Source organism: Epinephelus moara, chromosome 11, assembly GCF_006386435.1.
Source record: "Epinephelus moara isolate mb chromosome 11, YSFRI_EMoa_1.0, whole genome shotgun sequence".
Taxonomy (NCBI): domain Eukaryota; kingdom Metazoa; phylum Chordata; class Actinopteri; order Perciformes; family Serranidae; genus Epinephelus; species Epinephelus moara.
The window spans coordinates 32,311,337-32,338,131 of record NC_065516.1 but is presented as its reverse complement, the minus strand read 5'-3'; the positions used below and the strand labels follow the sequence as shown (position 1 = coordinate 32,338,131).

At 42.8% G+C, this 26,795-nt stretch overlaps 1 protein-coding gene across 1 annotated transcript in view; it reads right to left on the bottom strand.

The window, feature by feature from the left end:
• The window catches only part of kcnh2b (potassium voltage-gated channel, subfamily H (eag-related), member 2b), a 378,008-nt gene that overhangs the window by 325,268 nt on the left and 25,945 nt on the right, over positions 1 to 26,795 (bottom strand). Inside the window, exon 2 of the mRNA XM_050057165.1 lies at positions 8,681 to 8,911. Within this exon, the coding sequence (XP_049913122.1) occupies positions 8,681 to 8,911 (231 nt within the window). The remainder of the gene's footprint in view (positions 1 to 8,680; positions 8,912 to 26,795) is intronic.

Genomic DNA, 26,795 nt, shown 5'->3' with positions numbered 1-26,795 from the left:
AAAATGGTCGCGCAACGATTACGTCACATCCAGAGCCCGTAACTTTACAGGAACCTTCCTCGTACTCCGCTCTCTCAGTGGAGACACGGCGGTTGAGAGGGCCAAGCGAGAGGACGTTCCTGTAGTAGTTCCTGCCCCCCAAATAGTACCAGGAACTTCTTCAGTGGAAACGGGCCTATTAGCCCCTTTTCCACCACAGGAACTTTTATCATTTACCCGGGATTATGAAACGCCTCAGCACGTTTCCACCAAAATTACCCGGGTAAAAAACTTTCCCTCAACCCCAAATTTTCCCTGAAAAAAGTACCTAGTAGGAGGATAGGACTTTTCAGATTACCTGGAATTCTTGAGGGGCGGGGCTGTTTGCTGACGAATGCTGATTGGTGGAACACATACTTGCAGCACTCCGCACTTCCTGGTACGGGCAGCCGCTGCAAACTTTATTTCATTTCTACAAGCTTCAATTCATTAGTGTTTTGATTAAGGATGGGTACCGAAACCCGTTACTAAATTAGCCACGGGGCTAAATTATCAAAGACCGTAGTATTGATAAGCGCTAACGATATCCGCTGAACTCCTTCACACACACACACCTACGCAACACGGTAACCGGTGAACAGCTGAGCTCAGCTGGAAACGAAGTTGACAGCAGCTAACCCTTAGCGAGTAAGAAGCCAATAATTTATCAATACATGTAAACATGTAGACAGTGATATTCAGTATGCTCCGTCCACAGTCTCTCATCCACTGACACTAACGTTATGTCTTACACAAGGACAGCACGCTAGTTCGGCTGACAGTGAATTGTTACTAATAAGCTTAAATGACAGCTGTCTGTATGTAGCCTAACTTAGTTTGACACTTATCTTAAAATACTTTTAAACTTAGCTGCTGGCTGAGACAAACAGCCCCAACTCTTTACACCAGCACATAACCAGGAATTTTTTTACCCAGGTAAATAAATTCCTGGTAATAAAAGTTCCTGGAAATGTTGGTGGAAAAGGGGCTAACATGTCAGCCCAGTTCAGGATGTACCCCACCTCTCGCTCAATGTCAGCGTCCCCTAACAGGATAAGTGGCTCTGGAAAATTAATTAACAAATGTATAAATCACCAGACATTACAGATGAAGTTGGTCACCATCATTAATCTGCAAATAATGCTCCAATGAAAACAAGCATCAGTTATGTCTCTGGAAAGACTGGCTAATAAAGTCGGCTCGGTTGATGTAATACCTGTCAGTTCACTCAGCTCTGTAAAAAAAAAAAGAAAAGATTTTTTACTTGCTGTGAACTCGTGGAGCACAGTCTGACGAGATTACATTATCCTGAACTAGAAACGCATGAAACCTGCCGTTACAGACGAGAACTGTCAAACAGCCGTCTCGTGAAATAGGACTGTGACTTGCTCCAGCAGCTCAACGCTGACAACAGTGACATCCTTGGATTGATCTGGCTCATGATGGCTGTCTTCACAGGCCCTTGATACAGACAACCTGTATTAGAACCCACTCTTACATCATTACAGACAGATGGCGAGCAATGTTCTCGCTTCAGTAGTGGAAGGTCAGAAAGAGACAGATAGACAAAGATCGTGAGAAAGTTAAAGGCACTGAGAGTCGACGAAAAAGGAGGCTCGGCAATTTGAACCAAAAGGGAAAGAGGGGAGAGAAGGACAAACAATCAGACAGACGAAGAAGAGAAAGATTGGTAAGAAGTGATTGAGATTCAAAGACTGACAGGAGGGCGTAGAGTGCCCTACAGAATCCTTTCCCCCCATTTACTGTTTTTCATCTATGCTTTCATTGCCCCTTTGAACCCCCCGCTAGCCACCATCTTATTTCCCATTGAACCAAACATAAAACCACATAGTTGTGACATTCAGCCCGTGAGGAGACTGAAAGACTTACTGGTTGTACCCAACTGGGGCCGTAGCCAGTTCTATACCAGAACCTCTACACGCTCAGAGTCTGCTTCCTATCGCAGTTTACCTGGAGAGCATGATTGATTAAGCTGGTGAGCAATTGGAGTCGGACAATTGAGCGTGAGAGCGGGAAGGGAGATCCATCTTCGTGAAGGCTCATGTCTGAGCTTGGCATGAGATAAATGGGCTTGGATGAAGCCTTTGTGTGTGTGTGTGTGTGTATGTGTGCATTGTGTTCATGCATGTGTGTGCGTTCTCCGTATGCATGTATAGTGTGTGGGTCATGGTTACACAGTCCCACCATTCCCAGTAAAACCCACACACCTGCATGCTCCATGCATAGGTAGCTTTTTCAAGATCAAGGGAAAGGCTATTTTTTCCTCTCCCTCTTTGCCTTTGCAGGAGGAAGGAGGAGCGAGGGAGGGGAGGAAGGAGGCAAAAGGGGACAAGAGGAGGTGGCATAGTATTTCCTCCTTGTGTGCATTATGGATGAGGTGCGTCCGCGGCGTTCAATCAGCAGCTCTCTGATGGCTTGGAGGTGGCCCGCTGGGGTTACCTAAGACTCTGTGTTTGTGTCTCTGTGTGAGTGTGTGAGTGTGTGTGTGACTATGGGGGTCACCCCTGCCCACATGCATACATAACAAACAGCCTACCTACAGTAGGAATATATTTTATTTATTCACTAGCCTTAATTGAGTGCAAATCAATACGGATTTTATAAGTGACAGAAAGATTTCTGTCGGTACAAAGACAGAAAGAAGTCCAGGTCAGATGTAAACTAATGGCAGTGGGCGCCAGAAGGTATCGTTTGAATAAATAAAGACATGACCTGCAATAAAGGATCAAAATCCTTTACCTTACTCACGACCAGTGTTGGACTCGTCACTCTAAAAATAGAATATATCACTCATTACTCTCCTCAAAAGTAATAATATTCCTTTACTTACTACTCCCTGCCAACAGTGATTCGTCACACGACTCCTTATATTACTTTTCCATTACACCCTAATGCATATCTCCCCAAAATTCAGATGTCTGCCTCTATGTGAATGCCATGGTAATTGCTGGTAAGTGTAGCTAAGGCTCGATAGCCTGCAATTGATTTTTGTTTTATTCTTTTAACCTGGAAGTCTTTGGTTGCCTGTGACCGGTATATTCCCAAGGCCCTGCCCAAAAGACGCAGAGTCACTCATGAAGCATCATTTCATCCACCACATATCACAAGAAGCTTCTTCAGTTGTAAATGAGATGAGAGGCGAAACGTCTTCAAGAAACGCAATTAATTCCAGCTGCCTACGATATTAGCACTTATGATTACCATGACCTGGACAACTGAGAATCTTCACCGACCTGCTGCTTTGTGGCGTGCCTGCTCAGTGTAACGATTACTTAAACGAGTCCTCTGATGTGATGTTGTATTCCAAGTCAGTAGTGATGTGATAACAAAAGTAACGCAATGAGTTGTTTGGTTTTGGAGTGACTATATTATTAGTGATGGCCAAATGAAGCCTCATGAAGCATTTTCTTTATTTTATGAGCCCACTAGATGGCGCTTTTTGTTCAACAAAAGGTTGAAAGCTTCACTGAATTGCCATTGTTTGAGCCTCTCTCTTCAAACCATGAGCGCCATTTAGTGGGCTCAGAAAATAAAGAATATGCCTCATGAGGCTTCGTTTGGCCATCACTATATATTATTATTGCTGAAATTTTATGAGTAATCAGTTACTCTACTAGTTACTGGAAAAAGTAATATCATTATTGTAACGCATTACTGCCCAACATTGCTAACAACCTACAATATATCCCTTGTTACATGCACTACACTACAGCAGTGGTTCCCAACTGGTCCGGCCATGGGGTCCAAATTTCTCCTTAGTCATTAGTTCAAAGTCCACACAGTTTAATACATTCAGGGTCACACTTGAGTTTGGCCATGTCCTCAAGCTAGTTTGCTGTCTCTGTCAAGTAGCTGTCTGTTAGTCACTCTCTACAGCAGGAAACAGCACTTCAAAATAAAAGCTCTGCCCTGGAAATTCACTGTACTTGAAAATAAAGTGGTTTTTTTTTTTACCAGTCCCTTGTGGTTCATTCAAAATGGGCCTGTGTCCCATTTTTGGACTGCGACCCACCAGTTGGGAACCACTGCACTACAGTGTCAACCCCATTCAGTGTCCTTGACATAAAAAGAGATGTGTCCAGAGCCAAAAAGGACATTTACCATCCAATCAAAAGAGTTTCATTTGGTTACTATAGCAACATTTTGAATCCCTCTCTAGAAACTCCATGGCAACGTGACAAACACAAGTCTCCATTCATAGAGAAGCATGTTGTCTAAATGCAGTGTGCATTACCACAGTAAATAACTGCTTTGAACACTCTTTAATCATCTCAGTGCTCATGAATAGGGATATGTATGGTAAGGATTTTATTGATACCAATATCAATGCCGATACTGCTTAGTGATACTTATATGCTACTCTGCATAAACAGTTCTTTTATTATCATGTTTTGGGTTAGACTATATTTATATATTATCAAATATTTATCATTTACGTATATTTATTTATCAGTTACTCTTTTAAAGATCCACACGAACAACTCTTTACTTCAGCACAAATTAGATCCACCAGGAGGCACTTATTAAAAAAGAAAATACTTCACTTTAATGCTGGTTCACCTGTTATTCTTGTTATCTGCTTCTTCTCCAAAAACAGAGGTGACAAACACCGGGGGAAAATGCAAGGAGTTAAGATTCCATTAAAACAAAAATTATGACTGGTGTGTTTACCGCGTGCAAATTAATCAGAGCACACGAGGCCAAATTGCCGCATTAATTGACCACTGTTGACAAGCAACAAAGCATTAAAAAGCTTATTTTTTAAATATAGTCCGGCACAGTATTTTTTTTTTTTTTCCTAATTATTTTTGTGGCTTTCATACCTTATGACAGGACAGTAAAAGTGTGAAAGTGGAGAGAGGATGTCATGCAGCAAAGGGCCAAAGGCTGGAATCAAACCTACAGCCGCTGCAGCAAGGATATTACCTTTGTACATGGGACGCCAGCTCAACCCACTGACCTACTGAGCACCCCAAGTGTGGTGCTTACTACACATAAAATGCACCAGGAGCAAACGCCATAAAGAACAATTAGGGGAAAAACAGCATCACCAATAAGTTTTGAACAAATATTTTCTCGGGCTGTAGTCAACCAAAGAAAATCTTGGTCGACTAAAGTCGCATATAATCTTCAACTAGTCGATTAGTTGTGGGGGAAAAAAATAATCTGCATGTTATTTTTACTTCTGCAGCAGTGTGTCTGTGTCACTCTGCAGTTACACCTCCAAAACACTAGTCGGACTGTGTTAAGTGCNATAACTCGCAGCATTCACAGACAAACACTTGTCTTTATCTGGACACATTTTCCCCACAAATACAACATGCTAATGTTATTAGCACAAGCCTATGGTATTTTACATTGTATAAACTAGCCTAGCATCTAGCGATCTTTTCCTCTTCTCATATAAAGCCAGGGACAACAGCAACACGTAACAAAGGTAACATTACATAATTTGGCTCCATTACAACTCACAAGGTTCACTGACAAAACAACTGTCTGATACCAAACACGTTTTCCAAGCAAATACAACATGCTATTACGTTATTAGCACAAGCCTATGGCATTTTACATTGTATACTTTAGCCTAGCGACGAGCGGAGATTTCCTCTGCTCATATGAAGCCAGGATAAATCCCTAAGTATAAATCACACACACAAGTTAAAATGCTATTTTAGTGGAGGCTTTACTGTTCTTCATAATTTATTGTTTCTTATCTGTGAAATACAAGTAAATACAAGCTTTGTTTCCACTGAGGGAAATGGTTGTAGCTTACAGAAACAGACAGGAGGTCTGCGTCACCGCGACGCAGAGCGTGAGGGTGGGCGAGTCCAACTTTCTGTCAACAACTGGGGTGTTTTGAAAACTTTTCTCCTTATGAAAGTAACACAGCCATTATTGGACTAATGAGAATTTGGTCGGATGACAGCATAGCAACCAAATAATCGACTAGTCGACCAGGAGACTACAGCCCTAATATTTTCTCGTCTATCTCTGCTAAAAAACACAAACGTAGAATCCATCAGCACGTTAGCATGTCGTCATCAAGCCTGTTTATAAAAACTACAACTGAAGGTGGGGCTTCTACCACCAGGGTAGTGAACAGGCATACTGCCAGTTATTAGACTGAGGTTGGTTACTTTTACCTAGTGATGGCCAAATGAAGCCTCATGAAGCATTTTCTTTATTTCCTGAGCCCACTAGATGGCGCTTTTTGTTCAACAAAAGGTTGAGAGCACACTGAATTGCCATTCTTTGAGCCTCTCTCTTCATGAGGCTTCATTTGGCCATCACTACTTTTACCTGCCTGTCCATTGTTGCCTGCACATTGCATAGATGTAATTAAATCTTTTTCTACCAGTTTGGACTTACGGATGTTTCCAGCACCTTGACGAGACCGAGCCAGCTGGAGCGGTGGTTGTTTTGCATCATCCAAGAAAATGACATGAACTGGGAGGTTTGGTGAACTGGTAAAAAATGAGCCACTATAATTAGTGATGGTCAAATGAAGCCTCATGAAGCGTTGTCTTTATTTTATGAGCCCACTAGATGGTGCTTTTTGTTCAAGAAAAGGTCGAAAGCACAATGAATTGCCATTCTTTGAGCCTCTCTCTTTAAACCATAAGCGCCATCTAGTGGGCTCAGAAAATACAGAAAATGCTTCATGAGGCTTCATTTGGCCATCACTAACTATAATCCATCAAACGGTCATGGAAAATGACTTTTAATCTGTATATCTGTATGCTCCTCGCCTCAAACACAAAATCTGAACACTCTCAAACTACACTGGACTTACTTGATACTTTAATACTCGTGCTACTGTTTTGTGGCCTTGATACAAAACTTCTGTGGCACCACCAAAAAAAAGCAGTTTCGTTTAGTGGCTCTAATTAGATAAGTCGTTTCTTTCAGAGTGGTCATTACACGAATCATTTCCTTCCTAAAACTACACACCACAGGGCTAAAATATTAGTGTATGACAAGATTTCTCTTTTGGCTAAAATGTGAGGGCACATTCAGGCGCCTGCAGAGCATATGCCAACAGCAGCTTTACGGCTACCAGCCCACACTGGCACAAGGCCGCTGCAGGCATGAAATGTTGCCGCTTCCAAAGCCTTTAACTATGTGTTAGCATGGCGGAATCTCGTTAACATAGCCAGTGGGACAGAAATGACAACACCTCTGCGATTCTATATACAGGGTTGTAGCTTTTTACGAGGTACTTTGGATCGCTGGTGTGTGCATGTGTGAGTGTGTGTGGTGCATGCACATCTCCAGTATAAACAGTGGAAAGTGAAATGTGCAGAGGGGAGGGTTGAATTGGCAAAGCGCTCCTCAGAAGTATCACTAGAGAGGAGACAGCTGGCGCCATCTCTGTGTTTCTCCCTCTCTCTTTTCCTTGCTTTCTCTCACCACCAGCAACACTTTGAGATTACTTGATAAATGCACTTTCTGTCTCCCTCTTCCATTCTCTCACTTCGTTTCTCCCACCTCGCGCTCACTGGTTTTTCCTCACTTCTCAGCTCGGTGCTGTTTTACTGCCTTTAAGTCACGTGGCCTTCTTTTTCCCCCTTGGTTTGTCTCAAGCCCTCTCCTCCTCCATCAGTCTCTCTTTCTCTTTTTTAATGTCTTTCTCTCCCCCCTGCCCTCCTCCTGCTGCTCTGGTGTCTGTCTACAGGTGGAAAATGTCCAGCAGATGCTTTGGCCACAGCCCAGGGAGCTGCTGATTTTATTACCATGGCAGCTCTTTATCACCATGGAAGCCATCTATCGTTGCGATGGCCAGCGTCCTGTTACCTGATCCTGGTCCAGCTGGCATGTGTGCAGATATATACACTCTTGCCATTTCAGAGAATTCTCTAAGGGCTTCCCTCAGTTTAGTCCCGTCTGAAGTACATGTCACCATAAAGGTTAATTTGGGCTACAGTAGGTGTATTGAAATCGCCGCTTCATGAAAATGGTACAAAACCGCTGTGAAGTTTTTAACGTTGGCGTGACTTTTACATGAATGTGCAGACGTCAATCGATTCACGTTGTTTTTTTTAGGCACTCAGCTTTGCTAACCACAGTCACACATCCTGTAAAAACAACCTGGAAACAGACCAAATGTACCATACTGCATTTTCTGCACGTCCGTGCTCATCGCAACAAGAAATCTGGCACTAAAAAGTTGCAAGACACTCCGAGTACAACGTGGACTTATCAGTGAGCAGAAGTCAGGTCACTCACACATCACAGCTCAGTCATAAACATGAGCTGCTGAGTGCCAAATGTTCAGTACACACCTCGAGCAAACAGATACTGAAGCCAGCTGACAGACAAGTACATTTTATGGAGTTCACATAGAATCATACACATACACATTCATTCCATCCCAATTAATGCAAACTCACACAGACACAATAATGGCATATACTCTGCCAACATCTTTCCTAAGCTGGCCACTTCCTGCTCCAAACACAAAGTACACACACTGATTTTTGGTGCAGTCCATTTCCACATTTCTGTGACGATATCATGTCCAGACGCTGTTCCATCTTTACACACCAGAGGATCATCTCCATCCTCATCTGATGTACAAGTCAACAGGCAATAAATCCACACACCCTCTGCTACACACACACTGGGTTTTATATTTTCCTACCATCTTTGCGGTACAGGTTGATCTCCACTTTCCTCTCCTCCGATCCCAGCAGGGCTTGCGCCATCTGTGCGATGGCCAGTCGCTTGGTGTCAGGTCCGTACAGGAAGTTACACGTGCACGGCTTCTGCATGATCTCAGCGCGCGAGTAACCGCACATGTGACAGAAGCCGTCGTTGCAAAAGATGATGGCGCAGTTCTCCACTCTTGCGTTGGCGATGACAAACTTGCGACCTGTGGACGGGAGAGAAAAGTTTACTTTAGTTTTCGCTGTGAAATCTCAATGCAGAGAATTGATTCTTCTCAGGAGAATTTTTTCTGTAAAGTTTACTCTCAGCCCAAACTGGATATAACTGCACAAAACTTTTCAAATGCTAAACATTATAAGAAGGAAGACATTTTCCTTCCTCTTGCTGATTTGTATAGAGCTAATGCCATGTTGCCAAGGGACCATTTTACCGGCATCTGTGACCTACTATATTTTCCTGAAAAAAAACAAAACACACTTGCAGACGACAGTTATGTGGAGGTTGTGTACCCTTGCTGCATCCAAATGCTGATAATGGAGCTATGGAGTGGCAGTAGCTCAGTCCATACGGACTTGACTTGGGAACGGGAGGGTATCCGACTCAAGTCCCCATCCAAACCAAATATGGAGCATGGCGCCTGTCTATGGTTAGCACCCTCGCTCTGACATCTATTTCATGCATGTATAGGTGCCGTTTGTGCATGTGTGTGTGTGTGTGTATTTCGGGCCTGTGTGTATATGACAACAGAGTGAAAACACTGAATTTCCCCTCTGGGATTAATAATAAAGTATATTATCTTCTTCTATGTGAGGAGAGTAACAAATAGGCTGCAATCTAAAACATGTCTTTCACTTTCCTTTTGCATTGTACTTGCCATTCTGATCCATCTACCAACATGTACATACATGCAATGCATTATATTTATGTACCCCATAAACTGTGAATATGCAAAACAGCAAAATAAATTTCCATATGACTGCTGATTAATTGGGTTTCAAACTGAATGAAATACACTGTAGTGCAGCTTAGATCATAAATGACAACTGCTCAGCTTGAGGAGACAGACCATATATTTCCAAAGAGCTAGACACAGACATTTTCAATTATATTTTAAACTACAAACAATATAAACGGCAACAAATGTTAGTGTAAATCACATGCAGCTTTAACGTACAACAGTATTTTAGGCTATGAGAATAAATATGAGAATATGTTACAAGAACCATTCTGCGATTTAAGGAAACCAGTAGCTCAGTCCAGAAGGACCTGGGTTGGGAACCGGAGGCTAACCGGCCCAAGCGCCCACCTAGAACAAACATGGAGTGTGGACTGGGTGGGTCGAGGTGCCTCTTAGCGAGGTACCAAACCCCCAACTGTTCGCCCTTTCATCCCTCCATCTAATGCATGTATATAGGTCCTGTTTGTGCATGTGTGTGTATTTCAGGCTTTTGCATATATGACAGAGTGAACAAATTGAATTTGAAATTGAATCCAGTTTACTTGGTGCTGATTGGATATACTGAAGGTGGGATGTGACGTCAACAGAAAGCGACAAAATAGCCGGCATTTTTAAAAACTCAGCAGACGAGGAGTCGCATTTTTAAAAGGAGTCATAAGAAGAAAAGCAAGAAATCTGCTTCTTCTTCTTTGTTGTTGTTGTTCTTTGTTTGTTTCTTTGCCGCGTCGCCCTGGTGAAAATGGTCACGCAACGATTATGTCGCATCCAGAGCCCGGTAACTTTACAGGGACCTTCCTCCTACTCCGCCCTCTTAGTGGAGACACAGCGGGTTGAGAGGGCCGAGCGAGAGGACGTTCCTGTAAAGTTCCTGCCCCCCAAATAGTACCAGGAACTTCTTCAGTGGAAACGAGCCTAAAATGTCTCGATTTTTACTTAAAAGACAAAGCAAACGGGCAGATATAGCCTACAGACATTTCATACAGAAAAAGTTTTAAAATAGAATAAGTATAATTCAAATAAAGTCCAAATATGTTGTTATATTCCTCTTTTTCCTTTTTAATCTCATATGAACCACTCCAGTTCAAGCACACAAACCTTTTGTCCTTTACAGCAAACTGCTTCACTATGTCAAGCACAATATTTCAGCTTACTGGCCTGTTCCCAATTTCAAAATAAAACTGGAGTAACCAAAAATCCTTAGAAGAATATAAGGAGTTCATCTTAATGCTAACTTAAACGTGTGTGTGCATCCAGGTTTGCAGACCTATGCATGTCCATAATTGTGGTCAAAAGCGTAAATGGCAGCTGTAACACTGACGGCTCTGATGTGCGTCTCCCTCTAAACCACTTACTGCAGAAGGAGCCATTTGCTCAGTGGCCTCTGCTCAGTGTCTATGGATGATCTTAATGCACTCAGAGAGCTGCTGTTGTGCCTGAACACACTCACACAGACACACACACGCTTGCACTCGCTTACCCAGCACACTGACCCATACATTGTGAATAAACTACAAGTCTCCAGTTTGTGCCAGTTGAATCCCCGGTGTGTCTTGTGGGAACACATAAAAGCAACATAAACACGTGCATGAGCGTGAGGCCTCTGTGGATGTGAGACTGTGTTTGTGCTGCATCAGTTTGATCGTCTGTCAGGCTGACAAATGGCTTCCACTAAAGAGCTTTAAGCTTCTGAAGAGCCCCAATCTTCCCTGTTACTTTCACTTAGTACTGGGCCCCACTGTGAGGAACACTGCACTCATAAATAGTCATATGAATGGTTAGAGGGGAGGAGGAGAGGCTGGTGAGAGAAAATGGTGGGTGAAGCAAGAGGCAGCGGGAGGGCTGGATGAGGATGACTTAACAGATGGAAATGGGATGGTTGGGTAGAGAGACTTTGGGAAGGGAGAATGACAGAAAAACAGAAGATAAATTGAGGAAGGCATGGATGGAGAAGGGAAGAGAGGTGAAACAGAAGCAAAATAATGAATGGAGGGATATTTGGTGGAAAAAGAGTGGAGTGGGGACAGAGCAGAAGTGATGTGTGCAGGAAGGCAGAGGGAAAACATTACCATATTTCTTAGCAATTAGCCTGCATCAAGTAAAGGGACCAGAGACTGCGGTGAAAACACAGCCCCCTTTGTCAAAACATTTCACTTTGTGGCCACTGTAAAGTCCATCAAGTTACACACTAAGAATTCACTCAAATAAAATGGTGGAGGGCAAATATAGTGCAAGATAACCCCACACTGAGCACAGAAAGAGGATATGATGTCACAGTTTTGATGTGGGCAGTAACAAACTGTTAACAGTGTGGATGCGTCATGGTGCTGGTGGACTGCAAACGCACCCAATATGCATCTTGCTGAGGACCTTCGTTGCATGTCATTACCCATTGTTCTCCCATCATTTCCTGTCAGCCAAAAGTAAATCATCAATATTCTACTAAGCTGATATTAGCAAGGTTAACCAGAGATAACAGCGGCCTTAAACCTGCCGCTGAGGTAACAAGGTGTGAACACAACACTGACATGTGATAACACTTGAAACTGATATGGCGAACTTGTTAGCAATCAGTTGCCTATTTACATATGTCCATCAGTTACAACACATTCTCACTCTGATCTCGTCACATATCGACATTTAGTCATGGACTTTCCATGTCCAGATATGACATGCAAGGTACCCTGGGTGTAGGGCCCGACCGATATGGATTTTTTGGGGGCCGATGCCGATTCCGATATTATGGAATAAAAAAATCCGATAACCGATATATTAGCCGATTCAATTTTTTAAAAGTTTTTCAATTTAAAACCCCCTGAAATACCTGCTTTTGATGGCTTAAATATAGTTCAAACACTCGTTACAAAGATATAAATTGAAGGAAGAACAATTTACTATTTTCAAATACTTTTGTTATCAGAAACTGTGTGGAACAAGCAGCATATGAACAATTTGAACACAAAATAAATCAAAAGTATGATGTGCAAAAAGGCAGTAAACCTCTGGGAAATAAAATAATCATGCAAAGTCTATATGAATTAAGACATTCACATGTATGTTCACAGTACCAGAGTTCTTCTTATTATTGCCAATTTAACAGAGGTAGGTTATAGTGCAAAAAGTAACACAAGGACGGTCTGGGACACTGTGTCAAGTTCTGCCTGTTTCATGCATTGTCTGTTTTCAAAATAAATGCACTACATTGGTACACCACCAAACTGACTTTTATTTTCCTTCAACAACTACGCACGTGGTTGGGTTTAAGGCAAAAAGGGCAGGGTTTAGCTTAATAACTTGACATTCTCCTAGCGCTGTTAAACTATAACGGCAACCAGCCGCGTATCATGCCAGTGTTCAAGGACGGCCTTTTTTTGCCAGTGTCTGACGCCACAAGTCACGGCCCAAGCACCACTTTCAATGACTCTAGGAGACCCGGTTGTCAGTTACGGAGCAAGATTCATTAACAGTCTTTGTGTCCGTTTGCTGAATGTCAGTCCCATATTCATTCTCTTTTAGCTCCGTTTTTGGTCTCCACCAGCTCTTCAAGGTAATAGCTGTTTTTTAGCTGCTCTACGTTCACCAGTTAGTTTCTATCTATATCTATCAGCTCGTTGGTGCTGAGTAGGAAGTGTGAGGTGGGGTTTAAGTGCTTTTACACCAAATAAAATAGCTTCCAGCTGCAGCCAACAATGATTTGGAGTGAACCAAAACANTATGATGTGCAAAAAGGCAGTAAACCTCTGGGAAATAAAATAATCATGCAAAGTCTGTATGAATTAAGACATTCACATGTATGTTCACAGGACCAGAGTTCTTCTTATTATTGCCACAAGTCACGGCCCAAGCACCAATTTCAATGACTCTAGGAGACCCGGTTGTCAGTTACAGAGCAAGATTCATTAACAGTCTTTGTGTCCGTTTGCTGAATGTCAGTCCCATATTCATTCTCTTTTAGCTCCGTTTTTGGTCTCCACCAGCTCTTCAAGGTAATAGCTGTTTTTTAGCTGCTCTACGTTCACCAGTTAGTTTCTATCTATATCTATCAGCTCGTTGGTGCTGAGTAGGAAGTGTGAGGTGGGGTTTAAGTGCTTTTACACCAAATAAAATAGCTTCCAGCTGCAGCCAACAATGATTTGGAGTGAACCAAAACAGTGAAGTTGTGAGTCAGACAGCCAAACAATGAGCTGAAACTGGCTAAGAAAACTCGGGAAAGCCGATGGGAGCTGCAGATTCAGGTTGATAATTCTCTGTAGGTTCACTACAAGCAATGCTTAAACATGTGAACATGTTAGTTCGACTGAAATCATACTAAATCGAATTTATCAAAGTTGGACTGACACACCCAGATAATGTGATTGGGAGTCAAATTACTCCTGCATGTATACAATCAATCGGACCTAAACCAGCCGAGGCACTCTGAGCATGCTCCACAGTTTCGGCCCCGGGCTTTGACTTGAGGTGAAATAGCATTGAATGCATAACAGAAGAAGAAGGAGCGGGTAACAACGTGGCGAAGTCTACATCCAGAGCCGTGCATTTTTGGATGTACGAGGAGACACAGTTCATTCGGCATCAGCTGAAAGAGTTAACTTGGTGTTTGGTCTGTGACGTAATAGGTCAACTGGAAAAAGGTCCAATACTAACAGGCTGTAAGGAGGCATATTGCTACCTATCATAGCAGATTCGTACATACTTTAGTCAATAAATCGACTCCCCTCCTGTGCTTGTATACTGGGACGAGGACAGCAGTCCAATTAAATGGCCTGGTCGAGCTATAACTGTAGCTCCACTTAAATGTGCATGTAAATATAGTGACTGTCACAGGGGAGTGTTCCCCTTTTAACAAAGCCTCCATCATCCCAAAACCTAGAAAGTCTGCAGAGTCTAGCCAAAATGATTACCACCGTGTGACACTCATCCCCATTCTAATGAAGTCTTTTGAGAAACTGCATCTCCAGCACATCAAAAACAACATCCAAGCCAGCCTGGCCTCTCACCAGTTTGCATTCACAGCCAGCAGATCCACAGAGGATCCCATCTCCACTGCCCTTCACTCGCCCTTACACATCTTAAAAATAACAACACCTACATCTGAATGTTGTTTGTTGATTTCAGCTCAGCATTTAACACCATCTCCCCCATGGAACTACTTACTTAGCCCTCGGGGCTGGAGTACTACTCTATACAAGTGGATATTTGACTTCCTCACAAACAAACCCCAGTCAGGTCAGATTGGCGGTCACACCTCCTACAATCTAGTGTTGAACATCAGAGCACTTGAGGGCTGTGCGCTCAGCCTCCTTCTGCTCACACTGTACACCCACAGCTGTCATCCCTAACATGGAAAGAACGGTTTGCGGACGACACGACCGACATTATCAGCCGGATTACAAACAACGAGAGTTCATATGGGGGGAAATCAACAGTCATGTAGAGTGTGAGAGTGCTACCTTATTAGCACTCTCACAGAAAGTCCCCAGAAAGATTACCTGACCCACCTGAGGCAGAGAGGATTGATCCAACCCTCCTGCTTGGATCTCGTACTCTCTGCACCCTGCCTCCTGCCAACTATAGACTGTATATGCTGCCTCCCTCCATTTGTTTGTTCCTTTAAACGGCAGCCACTGTGTGTAGCATGTAAGTTTGTTTGCTTTAACACTTTGATTCACTTTGCACAATATTAGTAGATGTTTTGGTTTATTGTTCACACGTTTGTTTTGTCATTGCAGAGCTTAAACCACACGCTAATTCTCTGCCTTTGAAATAACACAGTGCTGCCTGCCTCTCGTTCTCTGCTCACATTAATTAAGTCAGCACCAGCGTGTCCAAACAAACCTCATGTTCAACATCAGCAAAACCAAGGAGCTGACTGTTGATTTAAAAAAGACACACACCCCTGTTTTAATCAATGAAGCTGAGGTGAAGCAGGAAACAGTCAAGGTTCCTGGGAATCTGCATCACAAACAACCTGACACGGTCATCAAACATCTTCATAGTGGTGATAAAAGCTCAGATAAAACTGTGTTTCTCAAGCAAACCTTCTTGAAGAGGTGGTCTCGGTTACAAATGAACTCTGGTGCGGTTCATTTGTGGTGAGAAGGTGTTCCAACCTGGATGTGAAGCAACTGCAGTCACATGACACATTGTTTGGGTTAAACATGAGCATGTTACAGTCCTGGAGGATTATTAATGTGCACCTCCTCCTGTACTGCCTTAATATGCACATTCAGCACATCCAATGCATCAAAACATTGTTTTCTAGTTGGAGCCGCGCCTCGTTGAGTGCTCAAACTGGCAGATCCCTGCCAGTTTGAGCCAAACTCACCGACATCGCTCCTCTGCCTGTGTCAGTTCATTAAACCTGATTATTGTCTTCATGACAAATATCTTCTCCGGAGTTTAGTCAGTGCTATCCTCGACGAGGAAAGAAGTGAGACGTATGCATTCTTCTGGTATTGATCACGCCTCCTTCTCCAAGCACTGATTGAATCTTGAATCCCAAAGTCGGGAAGTATATCTGTTTTTATTCCTATCTGTTTGACTTGATAGCTCCTGTGAAGCTTGTTGTTATTGCCTCTATTTATTTTTAATTGTTTTATTTATTGCTTCTTTTGCACCTATTGTAAAGCACTTTGGTTCACCGAAAGGGTTGTTGTAAAGGGCTGTATAAATAAAGAACATTTACATTTACATTTAATGAATGTGTCTCCAGATGTTTCTACCTTGAGTCAAGCTCAACACTACACTGTACAATACTCACAGCCTGGGTATTCCTCTACACTGGGAAGACTTCGGGAGAAGGTAATGCATCATACAGTGCCCTTTATGAGGAGTGAAAATTAAAACAAAATCTGCACACTGAGGCAATTTTTCTTGCTAAGTGTTCTTCATTAGACTTGATTATGAAACGGCCCCTGAACAGGAATTATCTCCTAACAAGGAAGAGGGTAGACAGCCATTATTCCCTGTAAATTATGTCTCAGCAGTTCACAGAGGTGATGTATAGCAACTCCCCGTCTGAACCGGTGATTTATCAGTCATTTTATAACCACTGAAGATGCTAGTCTGCCACGATCAGACATTTCTGCACACTTCATCTCTTTTCAAAATCACCATTTGGCCAACGATATTTAACTCCTGTGTCTGACTCAAGCTCTTTGTGCACCACATTGTTTTGGAGGAATTGCTCAGCCGCTGCAGTTATTATTATGTCGGGATGAGTTTGAAGGCTGCAGCTAAATGATTTATGGACGCTGGAAAGACTTGTTCTTGTATCAATTGTCGAGCCATAACTTGGATGTGTGGGTTATTGCTGTATTGATTGAGCGCACTTTTGTGTGTGAGTGTGTGTGTGGCTGACTGGCTGTGGGTGTCGTGTTTACTTTCTCAGCAGCATGCGCACATATGAAATTTTTAAAAGAACAGATGACGATGCATCAGACACAAACTTGGAGGGGAGAGAATAAGGAATGAACAAGAGTGAGCGCAGCAAGACATAACACAGCGTGCCCCTGTGTTAAAAATACAGAGACGCAGCATGTACCGCACTGACTGATAAATAAAAGGCCTCTAATCAAGACAGCAGTCAAGGAGAGCAGACAAAATACACTCACCCAGCATGCTGGTGGGGAGCAGTGCTTACAGACTGGCCTACATAGAACCCTCAATCAGTATGTACGCATCATTAAATTATGAATCAAAGGCTTCATACAAACACAAATGTGTAGAAGTCACATTTGTCATCATGACTGTCCTCATCAGCTGGGTCAACAAAGCATGTGACACCACTTTCTTTCACCCTAACCTGGCAGTTTTGGTTTCCTAAACCCGACCAAACCTTAACCACAGAAATCACTCAAGAGGCAGAGTAGAAACCACTCATATGAATCATTTTGATAATTCTCATCTTTATTGGCTTTGAATGAGGCTGACAACCTGTCGATGAAGCCCTCAGATCAGAGAGCGCTATCAGGGGTAATTTTAAACAAGAATGACAAATAGCCTATTTTGCTGTTCATGTTGGAGGATCTGTTGGTTATAGATGTGCTTTTAAAAGTCAGCACCTCACTTGTACTGTGTTTGTTACCTAGAATGAAGGGCATAGGTTTGTATATGGACGGTAGGGACACGTGCCTCCCAGTATCAGGACAGAATTGTCACTACCAATATCTGAGCAAACTCATTTATATCATCCTCAATTAACAGACAAATTGCATGTTGTATTGATTCAATACGGGACAGTGCGTTTTATTTTTCAAGACGGGACAATAAAGTATTAATCCTGATTAAAAGTGTTCTGGTTATAGTGTCGGTATTCCATCTCAGACGAAAACTTTGCCTCCTTCAGAGAGAGTCCAAAATGGGGTTCTGTGTCCGTCAGATTAGGCTGACCACTGACCAGAGTGACGCTCTCTCTCGGTCTCAACTGGCTGTTGGTGCCTTATTCCTCATGTTGGATCCGGATCTTCGTCCTCCAGGAGATTTAGCCTCCTCTTTATCCTCTGCCTCTCCCTTTGTTTTGTTTCATTCTCCAGTCTGTGTGAATGATGAGCTCCAGTTTGGCTCTGAGTAGCCTGTCCTCTGTTCCAGGTTGCATGGTGGTGAGCAGGTCGTGTGGCTCAGGCTCTGGCTGTCTGGTGACACCTGGAAGCTGTTTGACACCCTCACAGATCCATCTTCAAATATATTCACATACTATGTCTCTTTTTCTCATTTGGATCGTCTGCATTGTAAATTTATTATGTTGGTTTATTCTGCACACACAAAATCTATCACACAACTGTGCTCAGTTACTCTTCCTGAGGTTTCTTCCAGTCTCTCCCTGTTAATAAAGGGTTTTTTAGGTGGAGTTTTTCCTTCCTTGAAGGACAGAGGGTGTTGTGTACCGTACAGGTTATAAAGCCTCTAAAGGCAAACTGTGATTTGTGACATTATAAAACTGACTTGAAATAAAGTGGAAGCTAAAATGACTGAACCGTATTATCATCTAATTACTTCAGCCTGTTCTTATTCACACCTATGAAACACTAACACACTATAAGTTGTATATAACAGATGTAATTACGATCCAGGAGGCTGTGATCCTGTGATCTATGTGCAGCAGGCAGCCATCCATCATATGACAGGAGCAAAGGAGGAAGTCAGGCGATGAACTATAAAAAGCAACAACCATTAGTTTAAGTTACATAAGTACGTCACATTAAGTCTTATGTTAAGAACGTAACATGACAAAGCCCATCCATTCTCTTCCTAAACTTAACCTAACCTGTAGAGGTGCTAATTTGGAAGATATAAGAATCATATAAGTGTCAAACAAACTGTTGCATGAGGATACGGTGAATTACTCATGTTTCTTGGCCTTTGAGACCCATATTTAGCCTTGTTGCCTTTTTCTGAGATTTCAGCAATGACTTTGAGCACAATTCATGGATAAAATGCAACACGAAGTGCTGCACATAAAAGACAAATCAAAGCATTTGTACTAGAGAGAAAAAGATGATAAAAACATGATAAAATATCAAAATGCAAAGATAAAGTACAATTCAGTTTAAACTAATGGCTACAGGTGGATTTATACTAGTGCATCAGCTATAAGCAGAGCTTACATCATAGCCTACACACATGGTAAAGTTTAGTTGATTCAAAACACACATTAAACACACATTAAACACACATTAAACATGGCTTAATAGAGACAGTTTCAAACACAAGTACACAAATCAGCTTCACTATAACTCGCAGCATTCACAGACAAACACCTGTCTTTATCTGGACACATCTTCCCCACAAATACAACTTGCTAACATTATTAGCACAAGCCTATGGCATTTTACATTGTATAAATTAGCCTAGCAGCTAGCTGACTTTTCCTCTACTCATATGAAGCCAGGGACAACAGCAACATTTAACAAAGGTAACTTTACAAAATTCAGCTCCATTACAGCTCACAAGGTTCACTGACAAAACAACTGTCTTATACTAATCACAATTTCCAAACAAATACAACATGCTAACGTTATTAGCACAAGCCTACGGCATTTTACATTATATAAATTAGCCTAGCGACTAGCAGAGATTTCCTCTGCTCATATGAAGCCAGGATAAATCACACACAAGACTTAAAATGTTATTTTTGTGGAGGCTTTATTGTCTTAAGAATTTATTGTTTCTTATCTGTGAAATTAAAGTAAATAAAAGCTTTGTTTGCACTGAGGGAAATGGTTTCAGCTTACAGACATAGCATGGAGGTCTGGACATGTAGTTGTATTTCTGGGGAGGTGCACATAGGTACGACGCTGATTCGACACCCAAGTATAAATCCTGCTTAAGTTAAAAATACATTTCAGGAGAAAGCAATGGTAAAAAGATGTGTCTAAAGAGTGTGTTTGAAAGTCTCAACAGATTCAGAGCCCCTAAGACCTTCAAGCAGATTGTTCCAGAGTTCAGGGGCATAATTAACAAAGGCTGCCCCAGTTTGCCTTTTAGTTCTGACCTCTGGAACAATCAAAAGGTTTGAGTCAGAGAATTTGAATGAAGTCTGTGACAGACAGGTACACAGTGTAATGATTTTCAGACTGGAGTAATGTGGGCTCTCTGTCTGGTTTCTGTCAGAACACATGTTGCTGCATTCCGTACGTGCTGTAGCTCACCAATGGCTTTCTGAGACACATCAGACAGAAGAGTGTTACATTAGTCCAGTTGGCTGGATTCAAATAAACACAAGAAGTTTGTGCTCTAGAGAAAGGATCAGCGCTCAGTGAATAACCTCCTAAGCCCTATGATAAGCTATTATGGCAAGTCTTAACTATACAGACCTGTGAGCAGTGATAACTAACATGTCTTTGGGGTCATCAGGTGGGAACCTCCTTTCACCAGTGTTTCGTCTAGTTGGTCCCACGACACCTCCAGGAGGCTAGACAGTGATCTCTGGCGTCCCAGAGACACTCCCCCAATGCCAGGTCTCACTGCTCCCCGCACCAACCCAACAACCTCCTTTATCTTACTTACACATGGCTTTCTGCCACCTTCAACAAACCCAGGCTCCGTTTATGCGAGCTCCAGGTAGCGACCTTGCTGACACTACCTTTCCTAGCACACTCACCATACCCTATTTCACATGCTACCTATCATAACTCCAATATAAGCTAAAGTTAAAGAAGATAGAGAAGATAAACTCACAGGCTTTCTCAGCCCAAACAGCACTGCCACCTTCAACAAACCCAGGCTCCGTTTATGCGAGCTCCAGATAGTGACAGTGCCGATACTACCTTTCCCAGCACATTCACCATACCCTATTTCACATGCTACATATCATAACTCCAATATAAGCGAAAGTGAGAGAGAAATAAAGGCAAGTATCAACTTTTCTGTATCTGCATGATGTGTTCAGTGTTATCATACCTGAAAGAAATTGATGGCCAAAGCTAGGAAATAAAACCCAAACCACACTTTACCTTTCAATCCAACAACGCCTCCAATAATCTGACTCACCCCATGTCTCTGCCACACTGCCTTCTATAAAGCAATCTACAGTAAAAACTAACCTTCCACAGAGTGCATACTTGACATCGATCAAGTCTACTGGTCTACCTTTAACCACAGTTATGCTCTCAAAGGGCTCCATGGAACCAGAATCACTGTCAGCACAATCCGAAATTCCCCATTTCTTCCTCTCCCTCCTCCAAAACACCCATCAATCAAACCCATGCTACAAGAATCAAAAGTGACTTTGCCCACTTTTCCAACACAAAGTGAACATCCATCAGTGCAGCGCTCCACAATGAAAACGTCTGCGGCTATTTCACCCTGTGTTAAGCACACGATTACCACATTCTCTCCATCCCTCCTTCATAATGCCGACATATCATCGATACAGGCTGCCCGTCCTGGCTTCAACAGGCTGCTCCTGTGGGAGACATAAAGCGGCGGAAGGGCCTGTTCAGATATTCATGGAAACAGAGGAGATCGGGAGTGTGGATGCGCTTGATAGTCTGCCTCCATGAATTAGCGGCAGCAGCAGCCCTCAGAGGCTCATAAAGCTTGATGGGTTTGTCTGGCTGCAATGAGCACTAGGTAATACAAAGGCAGAGATGGGTGTGTGCGTATACAAGTGTGTGTTCATTTCCCGGTCTTGGAGCTGTGGTTTTCAGTCACTGATAATGGCCTACAGAAGCAAGCAGATGTTTTTTTTTCAAGCTGTTTAAGTCTTTTAAAGAGCCGGAGTCCTTTAGAGTGCATGATAGCTCAGAAGATGAGTCATGTACTTATAAATGTAATCATTCTTCAGATGGACGCAGACGTATAAACAGGAGATACGATGCAATCTTGATACAGACATGCAGGAAATGTTGAATGACTCAACCAAAAGAAAACCACAGGGTGAGACAATGTTTGAAGACTAAAAACCGGGACACAAAAAAGAAAAAGAAGAAGAGCAACGACAGTGCAAGAGTACGTCGTGATAGACGGATGGATGGACGGACAAGCAGAGCAGCAGGAGCGGAAAACACAGCTGTCTCAGTGTTTTTTGCTGCTCCGTTTTCAGGCCACAGCTGGACATGAGGGGAAAGCTGTCATTATTCTACCAGGGAGGAGGTCAGGTACTGTATTATTACGCCGCAGGCATTCAGAGAGAAAAGTGCAAGAGATGGCAATATTTGGAAGCAGCGGGCAATGTGTTCAAATTAAACAAGGGTAATGGTGGGCAGCTATTCACAGCAAGTAAATGGGAATACCATTATGTTCGAAGCACGCTTCCCTCAAAGGTGCTTTACAATGTCGGTGCATGGGCAGAGATATTTAGCTTTCTTTAACTTCTGCTGACCTCCATCAGCAACCTGCAGGTGTGCTGTATTCTAACTCACAACTCAATCGTAAGAGTAGATTTTGGTATTTTCTGTATCTGAAAACCAAGGATATGTTATATTGTATGTTATTATTCAGCAGATATGTTGAAACTTACATGTGGTTTTGTTTAGGCACCAAAACCAGTTAGCTGGTACGAAAAGATCATGTTTTTGACTTTGGATGGTACAAACCTGGCAGAAAACACATCAATGTCTTGGTAAAAAAAAAAAAACAATCGCTTTTCATGGCACTATCCCTGATGGAAACACAGCGACAGGTCACTAAAAAACAGCAACCTTTGGTGACTAAAAAGTCACTGGAAAACTTAACGATGACTCGTGAAAAAGCAACCAGTTTTGTTATTTGTTTATCTCAAACAGTGGTTTGCAGCTTGGCAGGCGTCTCAGGTCAGCACAACAAATGGAATGCCGTGCGATTAAGTCAGTATGACGAGCGCAAATTAATACACCGGAGCTGGCAGACCCACCTGCCAGTAGTGATGGCCAAATGAAGCTTCATGAATCATTTTCTTTATTTTCTGAGCCCACTAGATGCCACTCATGGTTTAAAGAGAGAGGCTCAAAGAATGGCAATTCAGTGTGCTTTAAACCTTTTGTTGAACAAAAAGCGCCATCTAGTGGGCTCAGAAAATGAAGAAAATGCTTCATGAGGCTTCACTTGGCCATCACTACCTGCCAGTTCCCGGTGTGCCGGTCAGCTACAGCAGCACCAGAGAGAGAGTCATGCATAAGAGCAGGACTACATGCTGGCGTTGCTCTGCAGTTGTAGAGGACGTGAATGGAAACATCGCCAACATACTAACATCACCCAGATGTGCCAGTCACCAGGACAACAAAAAGCATAGCAAAGGCCAGCTTCTTACCCCCGCTGCTCTCTAGCAGCCTTAAGACGCAAAAGCAGAACAGGATACAATGTGGATGTTGTAGGTGTATTAATAGAGACACACTGAACATGATAACACACCGCAGGGTATGACCCAGATGTGCCAATCACTGATACCCTTCTATAATGTTGTGTGTAATGACATGACAAGACGCAATAACTGTCGGATGATATTTTTTTCTGGTGGCGTTCTGGCAGAAGTGGAGCAGTGTGGATGAATGAAAAATAAAAACAATCATTTCGAATGCTAACGCGTTACATGACACTGTAAATGTCATAGTATCTCCTGCTAAAACATAAAATATGCTTTACTTTTGTAACTTGTTACCCCCAACACTGTATATAAGCATAGAGAAATTGTAAGAAATAGAGATGAGTAGTATGCGAGAGAGAAAGTGCATTATGCTACAATATAAAATAAAATAAATAAATATAGATATACAAGAAATAGAAGTTGTAGTTGTATAAGAAATAGAAATATGTACAAATATGTGCTGTGTGCTAAATATAAATGCAAAAATACAATATGTAAGGATTTAATAATAAAGTGTATTGAACAGTTGAAATACTGCACAGCTGAGATATTGCACAAATAATGTAGTGGATTTCAAGTCAGTGTATCAGTTGAAACAGTACAGTTGAAAAGTTTAGTAATATGATAAATAAATTATGGGTTATAGCTGCTGTTGAAGGGTAAAATAAGTCCAAAGGCCTGAGTCTACTGATGCAGAGTGTCTGATGTCCACAGGCAGGAATGACTTCCTGTGGCGCTCAGTGGTGCATCTCAGAAGAACGAGTCTTGCACTGAATGAACTCCTGTGCTCGACCAGCACATCATCAAGCAGGTGGGACTTAGACAGCATCCTCCTCTTTGACACTGCCACCGCCACCAGAGAGTCCAGCTCCACCCCCACCACCTTACGGTCCTTGTGGATCAGTTTGTTGAGTCTGTTGACGTCCACTACCCTCAATCTGCCGCCCCAGCACACAAACAGGATAACACTGTCCACCAGACTCATAAAACATCCTCAGCATTGTCCAGCAGATGTTGAAGGACCTCAGCCTCCCCAGAAAATGGAGGCGGCTCTGGCCCTTCTTGTCATACATCTCATACAGCGGTTCGTATGATTTACGTATGATCAGTAAAGTTACTGTGGGTCATTTTAGAAAAAGAAATATGGTGATGACGTTTCTTAAAATGACTCAAAGTTCACTCAAAGGTCACACAGGTCTCCTGGGGGAGAGTCCATATTTTGTGGTCCACCCACCACCTCAACCCACTTCCTCACAAGACCACATCCTTCTTAACTCCTGTCAGCGCACTGGTCATATGATGGCAGCCTTCCCAAGTAGTGGCTCATGATTACGTGGCATATGTACAAAATTTAGTTCAGTAAGTACAAACAGTGCATGAGCCTGTTCTTGAAGACGGCTTCAGTGGTTTTAGCCCTGTCCAGTTTATAATCTGTGAACACACCCAGGTACTTGTAGTGCTCCACAATGTCCACACTGACTCCCTGGCTGGGATGGGAGTCACCGGGGCCTTTGCCTTTGTCCTCAGATCCACATCTACATATATCAGAATATCTGGGCATAGTGGGATGGTTTCTCAGATGTGAAGGATCTCGTAACAACAAACTGAGCACAGCGTTAATCCAGGCAGGACACAATGTCATGCTCATCCACATCCCAGCTACATCAGCTGATCTCAAACAGCCCAGTCAACTGATGGAGCAGCTGGTTGATGGCCTCTTTCAGGGCGCCCTATTTAAACTGCTCTGGCCTGCCTACTGTTGCTGCTTCCTCTGCAAGCTGCTTTGCAAGCTGCCTCCACCCCAGCTCCTCCTTTTGCTGTGTCTGACTTATCAATGTCATTTCTGTTTGTCATTGATGCTGCTCTGTTCTGTTCCTGTGGGGTCTTTGCTGCTGCTCTCCCTGCCTTAGGCTTTCCATGTAGGCGCATGGAAGGGCAGGGAGGTTTGCTCTCTCTGCCTTAGGCTTTCCTCATTTACACATGGAAGGGCAGAGAGGTTTGCTCTCTCTGCCTTAAGGCTTTCTACATAGGCGCATGGAAGAGGCTTTCTGCATAAGCCTAGGAAAGGTAGAGGGCCCAGAACAGAGCCATGCGCCAAATGCAAATGGAAATAAAGTTTTATTTGACGAACGTGGTCCTGATCTAAATTAGGATGAGGCAAAAGTAGCACTGCAGAGGGCAGGATTTCAGTACTCTTGACACAGTGATAGTTTATTTCATAATCTGAGCACCAGCCACCCTCGACTAGCCCCACAAATCTGTAATGCACACTAGTAATCAAAATATGACTTTATCCATTGCTGTGAAACATTTAAAACTAGCATTTTTAGCTGGCTCTTGAATTTCTTTGTTGGGTCATACCTGTCCATATAATGATGTCAGCACTGTGTAACTGCATCACATAATTACACTGTTCATGGTCATAATCGATCAGTGACACTTGCTTTGCAACTTCACAAGATACTCGTCATCATTGAAGGCTATGGATTGCCACAGTGTCCAGTTATTGTGTTTTAGTTTTTGCTTTTAGTGACATCACTGACCACGTCTTACTTCTTCCTGTAATTTCCTTCTAATGAGCTTTTGAAGCTGAAGCGGAGGGAGCTGATGGAGAGGCTGATTAAAGACAAGCTGCTGCTGCTCAGGAGGAAAACACCATTTCATATTCCCACAGACACACACTCTCACAGATTCATGAGACATGCGCACACACACACACATAAGATCTTATACGCACGTACACGTTCACACAGACCCACCAACGCAGACTGAATAATTCACTAAGACCAGACCTTGGGGGCTCTGCAGTCTGCCAGTTTGCGTGTGTGCATGTGGCGTGTTTGTATGTGTGCGAGCGAGTGTGTATCTGCGAGTGTGTGTATGTGCTTGGAATCTCCCTGAGTACACTGCGTAGGCGGATAAGGAGGGAAGCCCGTGTGTTCGAAGCACAAGTCAACACAGCAGCTCTCGCCTGCTAGCTACAGAGACAGGGAGATAAAGAAAGAGCAAGTGAGATTAAGGACAAGGAGATAGAGATGAATGGAGGAATAAACAGGAGGAAAAGATGAAATAGAGAGAGATACGGAGAGGAGAGGAGGAAAAGAGAAAACGGACAAAGAAGCATGTGATTGGTGGGTTTGGCTGAAGAGATGTTTTTTGTCTCTATCCAGTTCTAGCTGAGCAATTGCCATGGAAACTGAAGATTTGACACATGCTAAATTCTCAAACACAGAGCTGACACTCACAATGAATTCAGACTAAATGTAGGACCCTTAACATGCTAGAGTGTCTCTTAAAACAGCCAGCCAGAGTCCACAAACATGAACACTGTTTACTCTCTGATTTCTCTGG